Source organism: Pygocentrus nattereri, chromosome 5, assembly GCF_015220715.1.
Source record: "Pygocentrus nattereri isolate fPygNat1 chromosome 5, fPygNat1.pri, whole genome shotgun sequence".
NCBI classification, from domain to species: domain Eukaryota; kingdom Metazoa; phylum Chordata; class Actinopteri; order Characiformes; family Serrasalmidae; genus Pygocentrus; species Pygocentrus nattereri.
Window position 1 is genome coordinate 32,303,907 of NC_051215.1, and position 14,463 is coordinate 32,318,369.

General features: G+C 41.2%; 1 protein-coding gene across 6 annotated transcripts; it reads right to left on the reverse strand.

Annotated features, from left to right (window-relative positions):
* Positions 1–1,256: 1,256 nt before the first annotated feature.
* On the reverse strand, positions 1,257–14,199 carry nsd2 (nuclear receptor binding SET domain protein 2). Of its 6 annotated transcripts, none has more exons than XM_037538290.1 (24): positions 14,027–14,199; positions 11,252–12,036; positions 10,438–10,627; positions 10,167–10,333; positions 9,610–10,053; positions 9,444–9,527; positions 9,114–9,291; positions 8,877–8,939; positions 8,607–8,713; positions 8,127–8,220; positions 7,913–8,028; positions 5,897–5,995; positions 5,698–5,821; positions 5,400–5,600; positions 5,040–5,219; positions 4,738–4,894; positions 4,309–4,511; positions 4,085–4,188; positions 3,651–3,920; positions 3,300–3,416; positions 2,808–2,949; positions 2,564–2,670; positions 2,236–2,434; positions 1,257–2,073 (listed from the first exon to the last, which is right to left on the reverse strand). In XM_037538290.1, exons 2-24 carry the CDS (start codon positions 12,017–12,019, stop codon positions 1,745–1,747), a joined length of 4,443 nt encoding a protein of 1,480 aa, XP_037394187.1. In that variant the 5' UTR covers positions 12,020–12,036; positions 14,027–14,199; the 3' UTR covers positions 1,257–1,744. The 6 variants fall into 6 exon arrangements, with proteins under 6 accessions (XP_037394187.1, XP_037394188.1, XP_037394190.1 ...); XM_037538291.1 differs by lacking the exon at positions 14,027–14,199 and adding an exon at positions 13,937–14,006; XM_037538293.1 differs by lacking the exon at positions 14,027–14,199 and adding an exon at positions 13,914–14,002 and having other exon boundaries at positions 10,167–10,330.
* Between the last annotated feature and the right edge of the window lie 264 nt (positions 14,200–14,463).

Here is a 14,463-nt window from a genome sequence, read left to right on the forward strand (position 1 = left end):
GGACGTCCTGCTTATTTCAGCAAGACAATGCCAAGCCACATTCTGCACGTGTTACAACAGCGTGACAACGGAATCCCCGGACTGTTGAGCAACTGAAGTTGTACATCAAGCAAGAATGGTAAAGAATTCCACCTACAAAGCTTCACAATTAGTGTCCTCAGTTCCCAAACGCTTATTGAGTGTTGTTAAAAGGAAAGGTGATGTAACATGGTGGTAAACATGCCCCTGTCCCAACTTCTTTGGAACGTGCTGCAGGCATCAAATTAAAAATGAGTGAATATTTGCAAAAGACAATAAAGTTTATCCGTTTGAACATTAAATATCTTGTCTTTGTAGTGTATTCAATTGAATATAGGTTGAAAAGGATTTGCAAATCATCGTATTCTGTTTTTATGTTTTACACAATGTCCCACCTTCATTGGAATTGGGGTTGTACGTACACTGAAGGTGTAGACTTTTAGGTGTATACCTTCCTATTAAATATCAACACACAGCTCATAGTCCAGTAGTTCATGGAAGAAAAAAAAAAAGTGTTTATCAGAGAAATGAGATTAAGCAACTACTTGGTAACAATAGCTAAAATTCAAGTGCTAAAGCAAGGCTGCCCAGTTAACAAGTCAAGTAGTCTTCATCAATCCTCAGTATAACCTGTACACACTGCAATTGAATGTAATTCCACCTTTTAGTTTGTTTGCTGATGTGTGTTTAAAGTAGGGAAAACAATCAAAAGGATACTCCAGGGGTCGGAAATTGGTTTTAGGGTCTTGACCCGAGTCTATGCCTCCCCAGTCAGGAAGAACTGAATAAAACTGAAAACTCTACCATTAGGAATATGCAAGAAGAGAAGGTTTGGATCTGTGAGTTTAACCACATTTTCCGTTATTCACCATGAAATAAAACCACACATTCACACTTAACTGCTTTAAAAAGCTTTATTATACCCAAATATCACAGAAGCGCCCTGTCTGAAATTACTGTGCCTTTTTTAAAACTCTGAATAGGTAGATTTCACAGAGACTTAACATTCTAGCCTGTTACGTAAACTCAAAAAAATGAGCTAACAAAAATGTGCTAAAAATATGCTGCTCTATAGTTAAATGCATTCTATAATTGACTATAAAAAAAGTAATTCAAGGGCTATCCATAGTGTCTTAAATTTAACGATACCACTGGTTATTTAAAAAAAAAAAAAAAAAATTATAAAAAAAAAAAAAAAAAAAAAAAAAAAAAAAAAAAAAACAACAACAAAAAAAAAAAAAAAAAAAAAAACTCACTGGCATCTGTTACTATCAATAATTCCAGTATTATTATAATTTTGGTCTTTCATATACATTTCCATATACATATCTACTGTTAAAAAAAAAAGAAAAAAGGCATCTATCTCAAAGATTAAAATAGGCGTAAAAAGATTCAAGTTTGGCGTCGGTAATGCTGTGTAGTAATGAGGCTGTTTGGTCTGTTGGCTCTGTGTTGAACGCACATAGACACAAGTGTGCATGAGTGTGTTTTTCAGTGTGCGCACACTCGATTCTGAGAGGAGGTTGAGCGCGTGGGGGGACCTGATGTGGCAGCTCTATGGAGCTCTACAGTGTTCACATACTTCCCTGATCAGACACACAGTGCTTGCAGTTTTGGAGAACAGTCAAGACGACGTCAATACCACTGAATCATGAGTAGAGGGCGGGCAGGCTATGAAGGAGAGGGGAGGGAAAAGGAAGGGAGAGGAAGGGTAGTCTTAACAGCTCTACGCTTCCGCTGCCTTTTTTGAGCTTTTCTTGGGGCCCTTATTGGCAGCTCTATCGGAGGTGTTCTTGGTCCCAGCCTTGCGGCCACGTTTAGCTATTTTTTTAGGCAGAAGAGGTTGAGAAGTGCTGGAAAGCTCCTTGCTGTTCTCCATTGAAGCCTGAAGATCTGAGTCTTCATGCTCTTGGCAGCACAGCTGGCCTGTGATGGGGTGTGGGCGCAGTGCACCCTCTTCGTGGGCCTTACAGAAGGAGTTGGGGCAATGCTGACAGAAGACATCAGAGGGCTTTCCACACACATCACAGTGGTGCCAGGGGCAATCCCAGCGACCTGTGCATCAGATTAACAAAAATCAGAAAAACTTGTACACAACTGGGAGCTATTTCCATCTTTCTTCAACTCCTACAGGTCTAATCATTTAAATATTAGGTATTTTAACATGGGTTATACCTGGCCTGGAGAGTTAGGCTATACAAAGAGTATGTGCCTTACCAAATGGCCTCTTAGTGCGGTCCAGGCAGGACAGGTGGTAGGCTTTGGTGCAGCCCTTCTTATCACAGAGGACCAGCTCTCCTCCATCACCACAGCGGAAACAATCGTCTTCAGACTGCTTCTTCCCTTCATTCCGGGCACGTCGCTTCCGAGGCTTCTTCTTCGGTGGCTTTGCTTTTGACTCTGAAGACGGCGCAATCTGCAGACGAGTGATTAGGTCCTTGGTTAAGCTCTGACGCCATCTTATCCAAATCTAATCATTCTCAATTTGTTTTTACGGACCATGAAAGATCGGTAAAAGCACAGGTCTTCATAGACATATACTCACCTTGGGTCTGTCCCCCAAGAAACCGCTGCAGTTGGGCGCACCACAGCGGCAAACTGTCTTCTCATTTCCCAGACAATCCAAATTGTAGTTGAAGGTCAGCTCTGTGCCTACATACAACAGAACATCTTGAGCAACCCTAAACCTCTCCTGAAGAGAGCTTCATTTAACACAAATACTACTTTAAATCAAACAGTGGTACTGCGTACTGTAGAACGCTCATCTAGCAGGAGTTTTCTAAGCTTACCGGTTGGAATGTCACAAACAGCAAACAACCCCACACGGGTGTCACCGTTCACAGTCCACTTCTGAGTCTCACAGTTGGGTTGACAGCTGTGGTTCATGAAGCGAGAGTAATTGCCTTTAGGCCCTGCATCTATAATCCGGTCCTATACACAGACACCAAGTTAATACAGGTCAGGTTTAATGTAGATAAAGGCTTTATGGCAAGCAGTACAACTATGTGCAACTTAGACTGTTTATTTTGAACTAAAATCATATAGTCAGATGTAATCATGAGACATGGTTCCTAAAGCTTGCTATACTATTTAGAACACTGTTGTAGTATTTCATACTGTAGCACCACAGCAAGCTACACAGTGGCACTCCCAATTAAATACTGTTCCTCTAGCTCTACTGCACTGTCCAGCCACTGAAAAGACTGCAACCTGTGTAGCAGGAGCAGACAGAAATACTGCAAACAAAATGACACGTCCATCAGTTTCACTGAAGTATTTACCTTATCGATAGTGAGCATGTAGAAGTTAGTTATGTCATTCTCCTGGGCATATTTAATTCTGGCTCTACACTCCTCCTCGTCAATCAGCTCACCTACATACTCATTCACAAACTCGCCCTGTGGGATAAAAGAATCAATCAAATTCAAATCACATCTATAACATACTAATTGGTTTATTTCAACACTCTTTTACAAATTGCCAACCCACAGAAAACCACTCCTGTTCCATATATGTTGTACTTAGTCCCACCCAGACCCCAGATATACTACTATAAAATAAATAAATAAATAAATAAAATAAAATAAAATAAAAAGGTTCAGTCACACATTCAGACTGCTTCATGTTCTAACCTTTTTAATATCTCGTAGAGTGAAGAGGCCCCAGCCCTTGCCAGCTGTGCGGAAGATTTTGGTCTCAGGATAGAGGCGTTTGGTGAAGTCCTGATTCATGCAGCGCTCTCCAGCCGGACACACCTGAGGGTGGCACTCGTACAGAAGCATACGATTCAGGCACTCTGACTCAAAGCTGCAGGGGCGCTCGTCAGTCGGCTTACAGTTACACTTGGGAATCTCCGAGATATCAGCTGTGTAAATCTGGACACGCCCACATGGTTTGTTAATCTAAAAAAAGGAGAGGAGTGTTGTCATTAACAGTTTTGCTCACCATTCAACAACACTGGACACATCTGAACAGCATTACTCTGTCAGATGGCTAAAAGTGAAAGTGTGTGATTTGCTCAGTGCTGATCTTGAGGCACAAATAAAATTGCATAATATGTCGGTACCTTGATGTATTTATATGGAGGAGGTTTCTTGTTGTTCTCCTGGGCCTCTTTAGCTTCTCGTTCCATCTTTATCTGTTTAAACCGAGCCTCAGCCTCCAGCAGGGCTAACAATGGGAAGGGAACAATCAGGTTCATGTGAATGACGCTGCGTTATGTTCTTATCAAAATTATTAAGCAGTAAAATTTAAGATAAGCTGAAACCTATATTAATGAGTAACCCTGACCATTCTTGAAGACTTTCCCAATGCCATTCCTCTGGTGCCTGCTTCCCCTGTCCCCCTCTATATAAGGGAACACACGGCCCTGGTGGGTCCAGAAGTAGTCCTTCGACCCAAAGAAGTAAACAGGGAATTCTCCAATCTCATGCCGCAAATGCTGAATGTTTGTAGGGATATTTCTGGGGTGACGGATCTCTGCTGGCCACCACCTAAGGTTTCAGAAAGGGTCTACTTAATGACCTTGAATACTACTTCAATATTTTATGTAAATGTTCAATATAACAAATGTGATTAATATAAACAACAAAAACTAGGATATTCTACAAAATACATGGCTTACAGTCACTGAAATACTGTAAGCTCATCTAAAACTAATGCTCTGAGCAGAAGACCGCCAGCAAACCGTTTCTATGATTAGTGCAGGCTGAGACTTGCCTGTAGTTGCCCAGTTTGACCCAGATGATGTCCCTGTACTTGGGCTTCTTGCCTGAGCGGCAGTCATTACAGAACCAGCTGCCATCAGGCATGGCAATGTTCAGACAATCAGGGTGAAATGCAGCTGGACATGACTCACAGCATAGCAAACTGCCACCTAAAACAAAAACACACGCATAGAGCTTATAACACAACAATTAAGTTTAGCAAAAATGGGTATGGCATGCTTAAGAAAGGATTCAAACCTAAATTCCTTTAATGCTCAAATGCACAATCTGATCAAACCACAGGAATATTCTTACCCTTTGAGCAGATGAAGCACCAGCTGACATTGACATGCGAGTGATGGCTGTAGCCTTTCTTAGGGTTGAAGTGATTAGTACACACAATAGCAGTAGATGTCAACATTTCGCTTCCTGCAGCTACGCACAGGTCTCCAGTGTGATAGGCCACAGGGCAGCGCAGACAGCGAATCATCTTTCCTAAAATGTAACAGTAACAAATGTTATGAACATTAATGTAAAATGCAACAAACATTAACAAACCCAGAGAAATAAATAATTTATAGTGAAAAAGCTTTCATAAATTAGTGTTACTAGTAGATTCTGCCATACAAGATGACTAGCACAGTTCTCTCTGGCCTTAGTCATGCATTATATTACCTTTGGTGGCTTTTGCAGTGCCGCGGCTGCTGTAGTGACAACTGAGACAGGTGTGCAACGGGCAGCGGAACCCTCGGTTATCAAACACAGTCAAAGCATTCAAACGCAAACATGCTTCATGGTAGAATCTACCACAGTGCAGGACACTGCAGCGTTTCACCTCCCCTTCAGACTGTTTACAGGTGAAACATGCATGCACTCCTGAGAGAGACAGACAATAAGAATTAGTTACATTTGCATGACATGTCACAGCATAAACACAAAATATTTGAGCAAGCAAAGCAAACATCTTGCTCACCTGTCCTGCAAGCAGTACAGAGCACCTTGTTTGTTGGCTGATCCAAACCCACACACTGCAGGTGGTATGAACCATAGCATTGTCCCTCACACATCACCAAGTCCTCACTTGTCTTTTCACAAATCTACACACATACACACCTCATGAAAAACATGTCTGCACAGACCAACAGTAAAAACACAAGGACACGCTCACTAACCTGACACACGCTTTCTTTTTTTGCACGTTCTGCCTTCTTGTTTGTGTGGGCCTCATCAGTACTGTCACTGGGAGAATCGGGTCTCTCGTCACACAAAGTCTAAAATGCATTTAATTTCATCATTAATGAAGGCCAAAATCCAAGGCAATTATAAACATGATTCAAGCTTGAGCTTTCAGCTCAACTCTGCTTTATTAAACAGTACAGGAAGCTTAACTCCTTTAACTACCCATCTACTCTCTGGTGATATAAATGCACATGTGTAGCACATCTGTCCTCTTTACTTATTTTTAAGCTAAATACCTCTGTTCCTATCCAAAGACCCTAAATCTGGCCAATTTCTGATATTAATTGCTACAAAGTCTAGTCTTCGGTTTTATAACTGGATATAGTCTATAAACTTCCCAACTGTTTGGATTAACAACGGATCCAGCAGTGGAAACTGAGTATGACTGTAGTATAAGACTATGCTGAGGGCAGGTTATTTTACTGTTTAAACTCAGGAGAGTAGGAAAAATCTGGTTCCATCAAATGTTAGAGGGAAAAGTCAATGTTTTTGTTTGACTAAAAATGTGACAAAGCAGAAATATTCCCCCCCCAAAAATTCTAAACAAATGCATGAAATAGATGAAGTACTAAACTCAAATTGCAGAGAAGGAGTATTCATAAATCTGCAGAGAAGGGTCCTGAAGGGCTATGCCCCCACTAAACCTGTGAATTAACAGAATGGCATCAGTTGTGTCTGAGCAAAGAGCTCAGTGTGCTGGACACCAGCCCTCCAGGATCCAGAATGAACAGCTCTATTTTATAAGCTACAGTGTTACATCCCCAATTAAGCAAATCCTTATTGTGTCGCAACAATATGCAACAATACAGATACGGGCTTTGGGTATCAGGCTGGTACTGTGCTCATTTAATATCACTCATTAAAATTCACTGATACCAACTTTGAGATACCCGTTGATACCGTGTAACATAAGCCAAGTGTCCAAAGCCACACTAATGAACAAACCACTCAAGCTGGCAGTAAAGGAGGCGCGGCTCAAACAGAGATGTGTTCATGACACAGTGGAGCTCACACAGAAAGTTGGCCACTTTAATTTTCCACCATGGCAAATTCCCGTATGACTTACATTGAGGTTTTACACCATTTGTAAACAAACTATCACAACCACTTCCCCAATACGGGTGGCGACATGTAGGCTAACCAAACGGAGGTGTAAAAGTCGACAATTCCTACCAAAGTTTTTATATACCGACTTAATAAGCAGAATGGCCAGGTATAAACAATGATTTTTTGAAACAATGAGGCTTAAGAAAGACTGTTTTGTCCTACATTGTCTTTTAGCTTCAGTGCTCAGTGTTAGCAATGCTGCCCAGCTTGTCAGTGTGTTTGCTCAGTAATCTGTTCACATTGTGTTATTTTTGAATTACATTTATTCAAAGCTGTTCATAGTCAGCATGGACTGAGCGTTTTTGTACAGTGCAAGTACATAAATTGTAGGCTTTGTGACTCAACAAAGAACAAGATTTCTAAACTCGCAAAGTGTATGTCAGGCTTTAGAAGACATTCAACCACAGTAAGACAAAACTCAACAAGCTCGGTCCTCAGATTAGCCTTGGGTGTCACTGTGCCATACAGAGCCATTATTAAAAGAGACCTATGAGGATCAAAACTGTGAAACCTACTTTATTTACAGCTCTACAGAAACGCTTTGACACGCAACAAAACCCACTCTTCTCCACTGTAGCACAGCTAGATACTGCACATTATTTATAATAAGCTTGATTTCTGAGTTAAGGTTCAACCCATTATTTTACACTAAAAACTACTCATTTCTAAATATGGAACTGAGCATGGTATTGAAATCAGTATCAGCAGGTCCTTACAAACCTACTCATACTTGTACTCGGTCTGAAAAAATAACAGTGATGCATCACTTACGGCTGCCTGAGAACCTAACTATGTCAAGTTTCCTTTATGGTATACCCCTGGGTTGATTAAAACAAATATACCTCTAGCTCTAGCTGAGATGAAGGGCGACGCTTCTTGGATGTAGCACCTATTGATCGGTTACCGGAGTCCTTCTTCCTCTTCCTAACACGTTTGGCGTTGGCATGAGGCTCTGCTCCTGATACAAAAGTAAGCAAAACAGCAGAAACATTATTTTATAAATAGTCCAAAAGGCAAATGTAAGTCTTTCTCTACTAAACTGCTAGTCACATTTACCTGAGGCTGGCGTTCTGAATCCCTTCCTTTTTTCCATGGCAGAGCTTGGTTTCTTTCTCCTTTTTATACTGGCAACTGGCTCAGTAGTCTGTGCCTTTGGAAAGGTTGAGAGGAAAAATTATCAGTACCACCAAAGCCAATTCTAAAATATAGCAAATAAATAAGCTTTCCAGCTGAATGACTGGTTAAATGGCACTAATGATCGTTTGTAGTTGGTGCCGAGATGTGCAGAGAAAAGACACACACAAGCACCTTTGCTATATTAGACTGTTCAAAGCTTTCCAACTACAACCTGGACTCCATTTAAGAGCCTAGTCAAACACACTGATTTACCCCATTGATTTCCAGCATGAAATAATGCCAGATAAAAATGTTCATGTGCTCTATATATATATATATATATATATATATATATATATATATATATATATATATATATATATATATATATAAAAAGAACATCTACAGTAATTAGCATACCTTTTGATTCTTGTGTCGTTTTAAACCTTCTGCCAGCTTAGCTCTCTTCTTGGGATGGGGCTCTTCCTCCTCAGCCTCCTCTAGTGCACGCTTTAAAGCCGCCTTGTCTGTGTAAAGAACAGCCAAGCTTCTCAGCATGTATACAGTGTTATAAAGCTGCTTTAGTTAGGATTAAAAAAAAAAAAAAAAAAAAAAAAAAAAAAAAAAAAAAAAAAAAAAAAAAATCATGGTCACCCCTAACTATCCTTAAGGGGACAATTATTAGCTAACCTCTAGATCCAGCATCTGCCGAGTCCTTTTTAGGTTTTCTCCTCATCTTGCCCACTGTTCCATCTTGTTACAAGAGACATACAAAATTAACCATAAGTGCAAAATGGTAACTTTAATACTACATTGTTGTTCAGATTGAACACAGCTGGTAACAACATATGTAACATTACCTGCACAACAAACCCAGCTTAAGATGCAAACTATGGAAGAACACCAGAGATGCCAGATGGCTCTTACCTATGATCACTGGTTTTGCTGGTTCTATGTTGAGATTTTCAGCATTTTCAATTCTAGCAGATGCCTTAATTTTCTTATTTTTAAGAGAGTTTGGCGCGGCTGGAAACTTCTGCCTGAGTTTTCCCTGTTTCTTTTGAGGTGCTTTTAGCTGGGGGTCAAAGTCAGCAAAGAAGATATCCTACGAATGGGGACAAACATACATGTTAAAGCATGCAAAATAAGACTTACAGTACAAATAGTTACAGATAGGTACATGTACCACATAAAAAAAGACAATTCAAAAAAGACAATTAAAAAAAAAAAAATTAATTAAAAAAAAAAAAAGCACACCTGTTTCAGCAATGACTCTTTAGACAGTTTTCCAGAATCTGTCTTATTTTTAGGCTCTTGCTTATATGGGTCAACAGGGATATCCTGAAATGTAAATAGACAACTTTGAGCAGGCAAGAAAAACTAGAGTAAAATGAGATGGAACATGCTTAATACTTCAACTAACCTGTACAGTAGCGTCAGTGTGAGGGAAAACTACGGCAGGCACCACTACTTTCTTTCTCCTCCTCACAGAAGTGTGCTGATTGTATCGCCTCCTCTTGGCTGGTGCTTTAGTGCCAAGGGGCATTTTCCCTGCTGAAGTGCTGTCAGTGGGACAGATGAAAAGGAGAGGGCTGCTGGGAGTCTGTACAGTGATGGGGCTGGACTGGGTAGAGTCTGGGGGAGTGAGGCTAGCTGTCTCAGGAAATTTCCCGTGACCCTGTTGTGGCTGTTCCTGTTCACGCTGCTGCTGCAGCACTTGCATCATGTGAGAGTTAAACTGTGGATGGCCACCCTCATATGTGAAGCTGAACTTGGCCAGACGCTCCTCGACAGATAAAGTTAGAGCTTCCGTTGCTTGGGAGATGCCCATCTCCCATGGTGTCCGCAGCTTACGTGGGATTGACAGCTAAAGACAAGATAGCAATCTGTGAAAAACAGCTCTACAAAAAAAATAAATAAAAATCTACTACATCAGTAACACCACAAATGACACAGACTATGAATGAAAAGCAGTAGTACCTTCTTGCCAGCAAAATGCGCACTGGTTTGTTTGCTGCCATGACAGAGTAACTGGTACTGCTCTTTTCCAGAGAATTTGACCATATTCTTCCCAGCAATGTATCCTCTCTCTGGAGCATCACTAAAATACTGTATGTGGTACAATAACCCTGTCCTGCTGTTTACTGCTAAAGAGAAACAAGAAGTATTGCATCATTACTGTTTTAATCTATCTAAATATCTTAAACTATAAATAGAATTATGCTATTACACCATGCCTGCCAGTTCTTACCTTTCTGCCTGAAGTGAAGGTTAAACTCTGGGTCTGTAGTGATCATGCATGGCCACCAGGGGTATCCAGACACTTTAGTCCAGACAATATCTCCCACAAAAAACAGCAAATGAGGTTGGTCCTCAGTAGGTCCCCCCTTTACTTCATCCACGCCTTGCACACAAGTGTCCTCCTCAGCTGTCGACGTGGGCTGCCACAAGAAAAACAAAGGGTTAGTTGGTAAAGACAATATTTATACAAGACTATAACAGCTCCAGGAAGCATTTAAATTCATAAATAGCTCCCCCATATGAAGGAGTCAGCTGTACATGATCATTTAAACCTTTTAAAAGTGGTTCTCCATAGCACCAAAAAAAAGGGTTCCACTATTGTTGCAAGTCACAGAACCCCTTTTCTCAGATTATACTCAATATTCTGTGGAGTTCAATGCACAGGATGACATTGTGTTATCACTACTATAATTTTTCTAGGCATCTTTGAAAAATGTAAAATTAAAACACTTCACTTTGTTCACTAGTGAGTGAAGTACCTTTCACTTTACTTCATATGACATTATTTCTTTACAGCATTCAAGCAACTATGATGCTCTATTTGCTGTGAATTATTATTAGCTTTTATGTTAGAAACTCATGTTTCCTGTTTAACAATGCAACACATGTAGTAAATGTATTCAGTCATGTACAGTAAAAATGGTTAAATTGGACATCTCTAATAAACAGAGGAGTTTACGTTGAAAATGACCACTGATGCTACTACAGTACATATGGTAACTGGAGCAAATGGGGAAGACAGTAAACTGGAAGCAGAACCATACCACAACAAAAAATGGAGATACACAGGCAGGCACATCAGTGTCAGTCACATCATGAGACTCGGTAGGCAGAACATCTGCGTCAGGGGTTAAGCCAGGTGACTCTGTGGCCTTGTCAAATGGCTCTATGGTGGTGTGCATGACAGAGGATCTTTCAGGGTCAATAGCAGCAGCCACTATAGGGTGCCTTGGTGGCACTCTCTTTTTCACAGGCCCCCTCTTCCTCTTCCTCCCTTCTTTTCTAGATTCTGGAGAATCCATAATGTCCTCAGAGAGGCTCAAAGCTGAATTTGGTTCCTCTGTCACTTCTTCTCCATAGCTAGAGTCATAGCGACTTGGTGGCGGTGACTTCCCATTGGCCAAATGTTTGGTTATTTTGAGTGTAAGCTCGGGAGATGATTCAGATTTCCTTTGGGGACTGCCATGCTGAGAGCCAGGCTCCACACCTTTAAGGAATGGGGGTGTAGCAGAGGCAGGACAGAGCTTTGGAATTTTATCTTGATCACCATTTAACAAGCGAGAGGTCAGATCCTTCAGACGCTCATGAGCATGGTTGTGACCATGAGTGTGATTGTGGTTACTCATCTTCTGTAGAACACTTTCTTGGGGGGTGGCTGCCACCTGAGCAGCTGCTTTATCTAACAGAAGGGTGGGATCTGTGCTTCCATCACCACGTCCCGTACATCCACCTGGTGAACCGGAGAGCTGCTTCATACTGGTGGGGTTCTTTGGCTCAGGCATTGCAGGTAGAGACCTCCCCTTACTATCCATCACTGCCAATCAGGTGTCTGTTGCAAAATGAAACAAGACCTCAATATAAGAGAGATATTTTATACCAAACAAAAAACACAAATACAACACTTTTGGTTTTGCTCCTATTTTGACTTTAAAGAAATGTCCCAGGAATGTGTTGAGCTGTTATAAGCAAATAGTGGTCACACTGGATACCAAGATAGAAATTCTGTTTCCCGGCCCACTGTTTTCGTGCAGGGTTTCAGTAAAACTTTTCAAGTAAAAAAGTGCTGTTTATAGTTTTGTTCGGTGTATGTTGCAATTTAAAAAACAAAAAAAAAACAACACAAATTTGAAGTCGGTGCCTCATTTCGCTTATTTACGTATATTTTACACATTTTTCCTACACGAAAAAGAGATAACTTTCTCTAAATAAATAAATAAAAATCAACGAAACAGGCGGTAAAATGAACGTGCTCAGTAAAAATGAGTGCTCCGATATATTCGCTTGCTGCCGTTCAGTCTGCATTCAGCCGCGCTCAAAGTGAAGCCAACGCACTGCATCCACACAGATGCACCTGTAGCGAATACAGAAGGCCGAGAGAGCAAAGTATGCGCGGTGCTGTGCTCTCACACTGAAAGGACTTCCTATTAGTAATATACCGCCAGCTTCATCAGACCATTGGTGCAGTTTGAGAACCCTTAGTTCATGTTATACGAAATGGGTTTTGCTCTACATAAAGATGGCTACCCTCTTATATTTGCTGTGAGTGGGTGGCCGGCTAGTGTGCTGCTGAATGAGATCACCGTCCGAGTGTAATGTGTTCATTCTTAGCGGCAGTGACCGATAAAAGTTCAGAAATTTCTATGCGTACAAAAACAAGCCATTAAACATGCAAATTTCCACATTAAAAGGTATTTTATGACAACAATAACTTACTCAATGGCTGCATCTGAGCATTTAACGGTGTGTGCATTAAGGGCAAAAAAAAAGTCACCGGCGCCTTTTGCACAATATAATGTTAAAGAAAAGTTACGACCGAAAGTAATGAAAAACAAGACGTCAAAAAACGAAGCCACGTCCAGCTACTAGCTCAGACTTGAACGAAGGCAGCAAGCTAATGTGAACTCATTGTCAAGATGGGCAATCACAGTAAGCCGCCTCGTTCACTACGTGAGAGAAAGCCACTGATCAGATAGCGATCACTGCTTCGCTTATGGATTTAACGGAGACTCCCCAGTAGACCACTCAAACACAAAACGGACGATTTCTGAGGATGATCAGCTTTTAAATAGGGGACGTTAATTAACATTAGCTAGGTTAAATTAGTCCAGCTGAGCGCCCGGGCTCAATCCCAGCAGCCATTAGACCAGCTGCTAAAAGGGTTAATAATTACACTTAACCTAGATAACTAGTCGCCTGCAAAGTTACATGCTATGAACGCCGTAATGGTATCAATATGAAACGAAACGCAAAAACACAGAAAAAACGTTAATGTTAGCCATAAGGCTAAAATGGTACATGGCTAACGGCTAAGATGTAGCTTGCTAGCTAGCTTTAACGATAAAAAATGACAATTGAGCTGTGGTTTAATGCAGGAAACTACTCCAAGGTTAGCTACAGAATTTAACATCTAAATCCAGAAAGAGAAAGAAATAACCGGGTCAGTGAGCCCGCAGCAACGTCAAATCTGACCAACGCGGCTAGCTACAGAATTTGAAACCCTTCTATGCGCTTAGCCAACCAGCTATGTTTGACTGGCGGACCAACACAAGAGACGAGCTAGCCTGCTAGCATAGCATACTGCAGCTGCAGCTGCTTCAAGTGACACGCTAGCAAGCGGCTTGTTTTTTCCACAAACAGACTGGTTATTCCTCTGTAATTCTAACGCGATGTTTAATATAACAATATTTTAAGCCATACGATACGAACATTGATTTTCAGCTGAAAATAACCTGTTTGCAGCATTACGATTACTCCAACCTCTATTCATTCGAGTCAAGGCTTGCGGGAAACTCATCCCAATCAGCGCGAAAAATACTCACTCCCGATTGGTCGGCGGCAGCGGCAGAATTCACCCGGCCTTTTCAAACACTGCAGCACTCCGCTCGCTCCACTCGCCGCAGAGCATCTTCAGAAACGCACAAATACAGGCGCGAAACTATCCAGTCTGCAAGTCGCGCTAAACAAATACTCTTCTTAGGTCGTTTGTTTTTGTTATTTTGAAAAAGTCCGTCGCTTAGTGAAACAGGGCGGCCTGCAGGAATGAGCGAAGGAGGGCATCCTCACCATGTGACGTCGTACGCAAGAAGGCGGGATTCACATTGTCAGGTTGCCAGTTACTCAGTTTTCTGAGAGGGGAAAATTGCTAGTACGTGCAGGAGCGTTTATGACAGCGCGGTCTGGCCCACTTTAATTATTATATATACTGGTTATATTTGTCATCAAAAGGAAACGTGGTGATCTTACTCAGTTAGGTTCG

Coding starts and splice junctions, on each gene's coding strand:
- nsd2 (XM_037538290.1), bottom strand. CDS start 12,019: ATGGATAGTAAGGGGAGGTCTCTACCTGCAATGCCTGAGCCAAAGAAC. Junction 9,292..9,443: donor AAGAGTCATTGCTGAAACAG/GTGTGCTTTTTT, acceptor CCCCATTCGTAG/GATATCTTCTTTGCTGACTT. Junction 8,940..9,113: donor AGCAAAACCAGTGATCATAG/GTAAGAGCCATC, acceptor TCTTGTAACAAG/ATGGAACAGTGGGCAAGATG.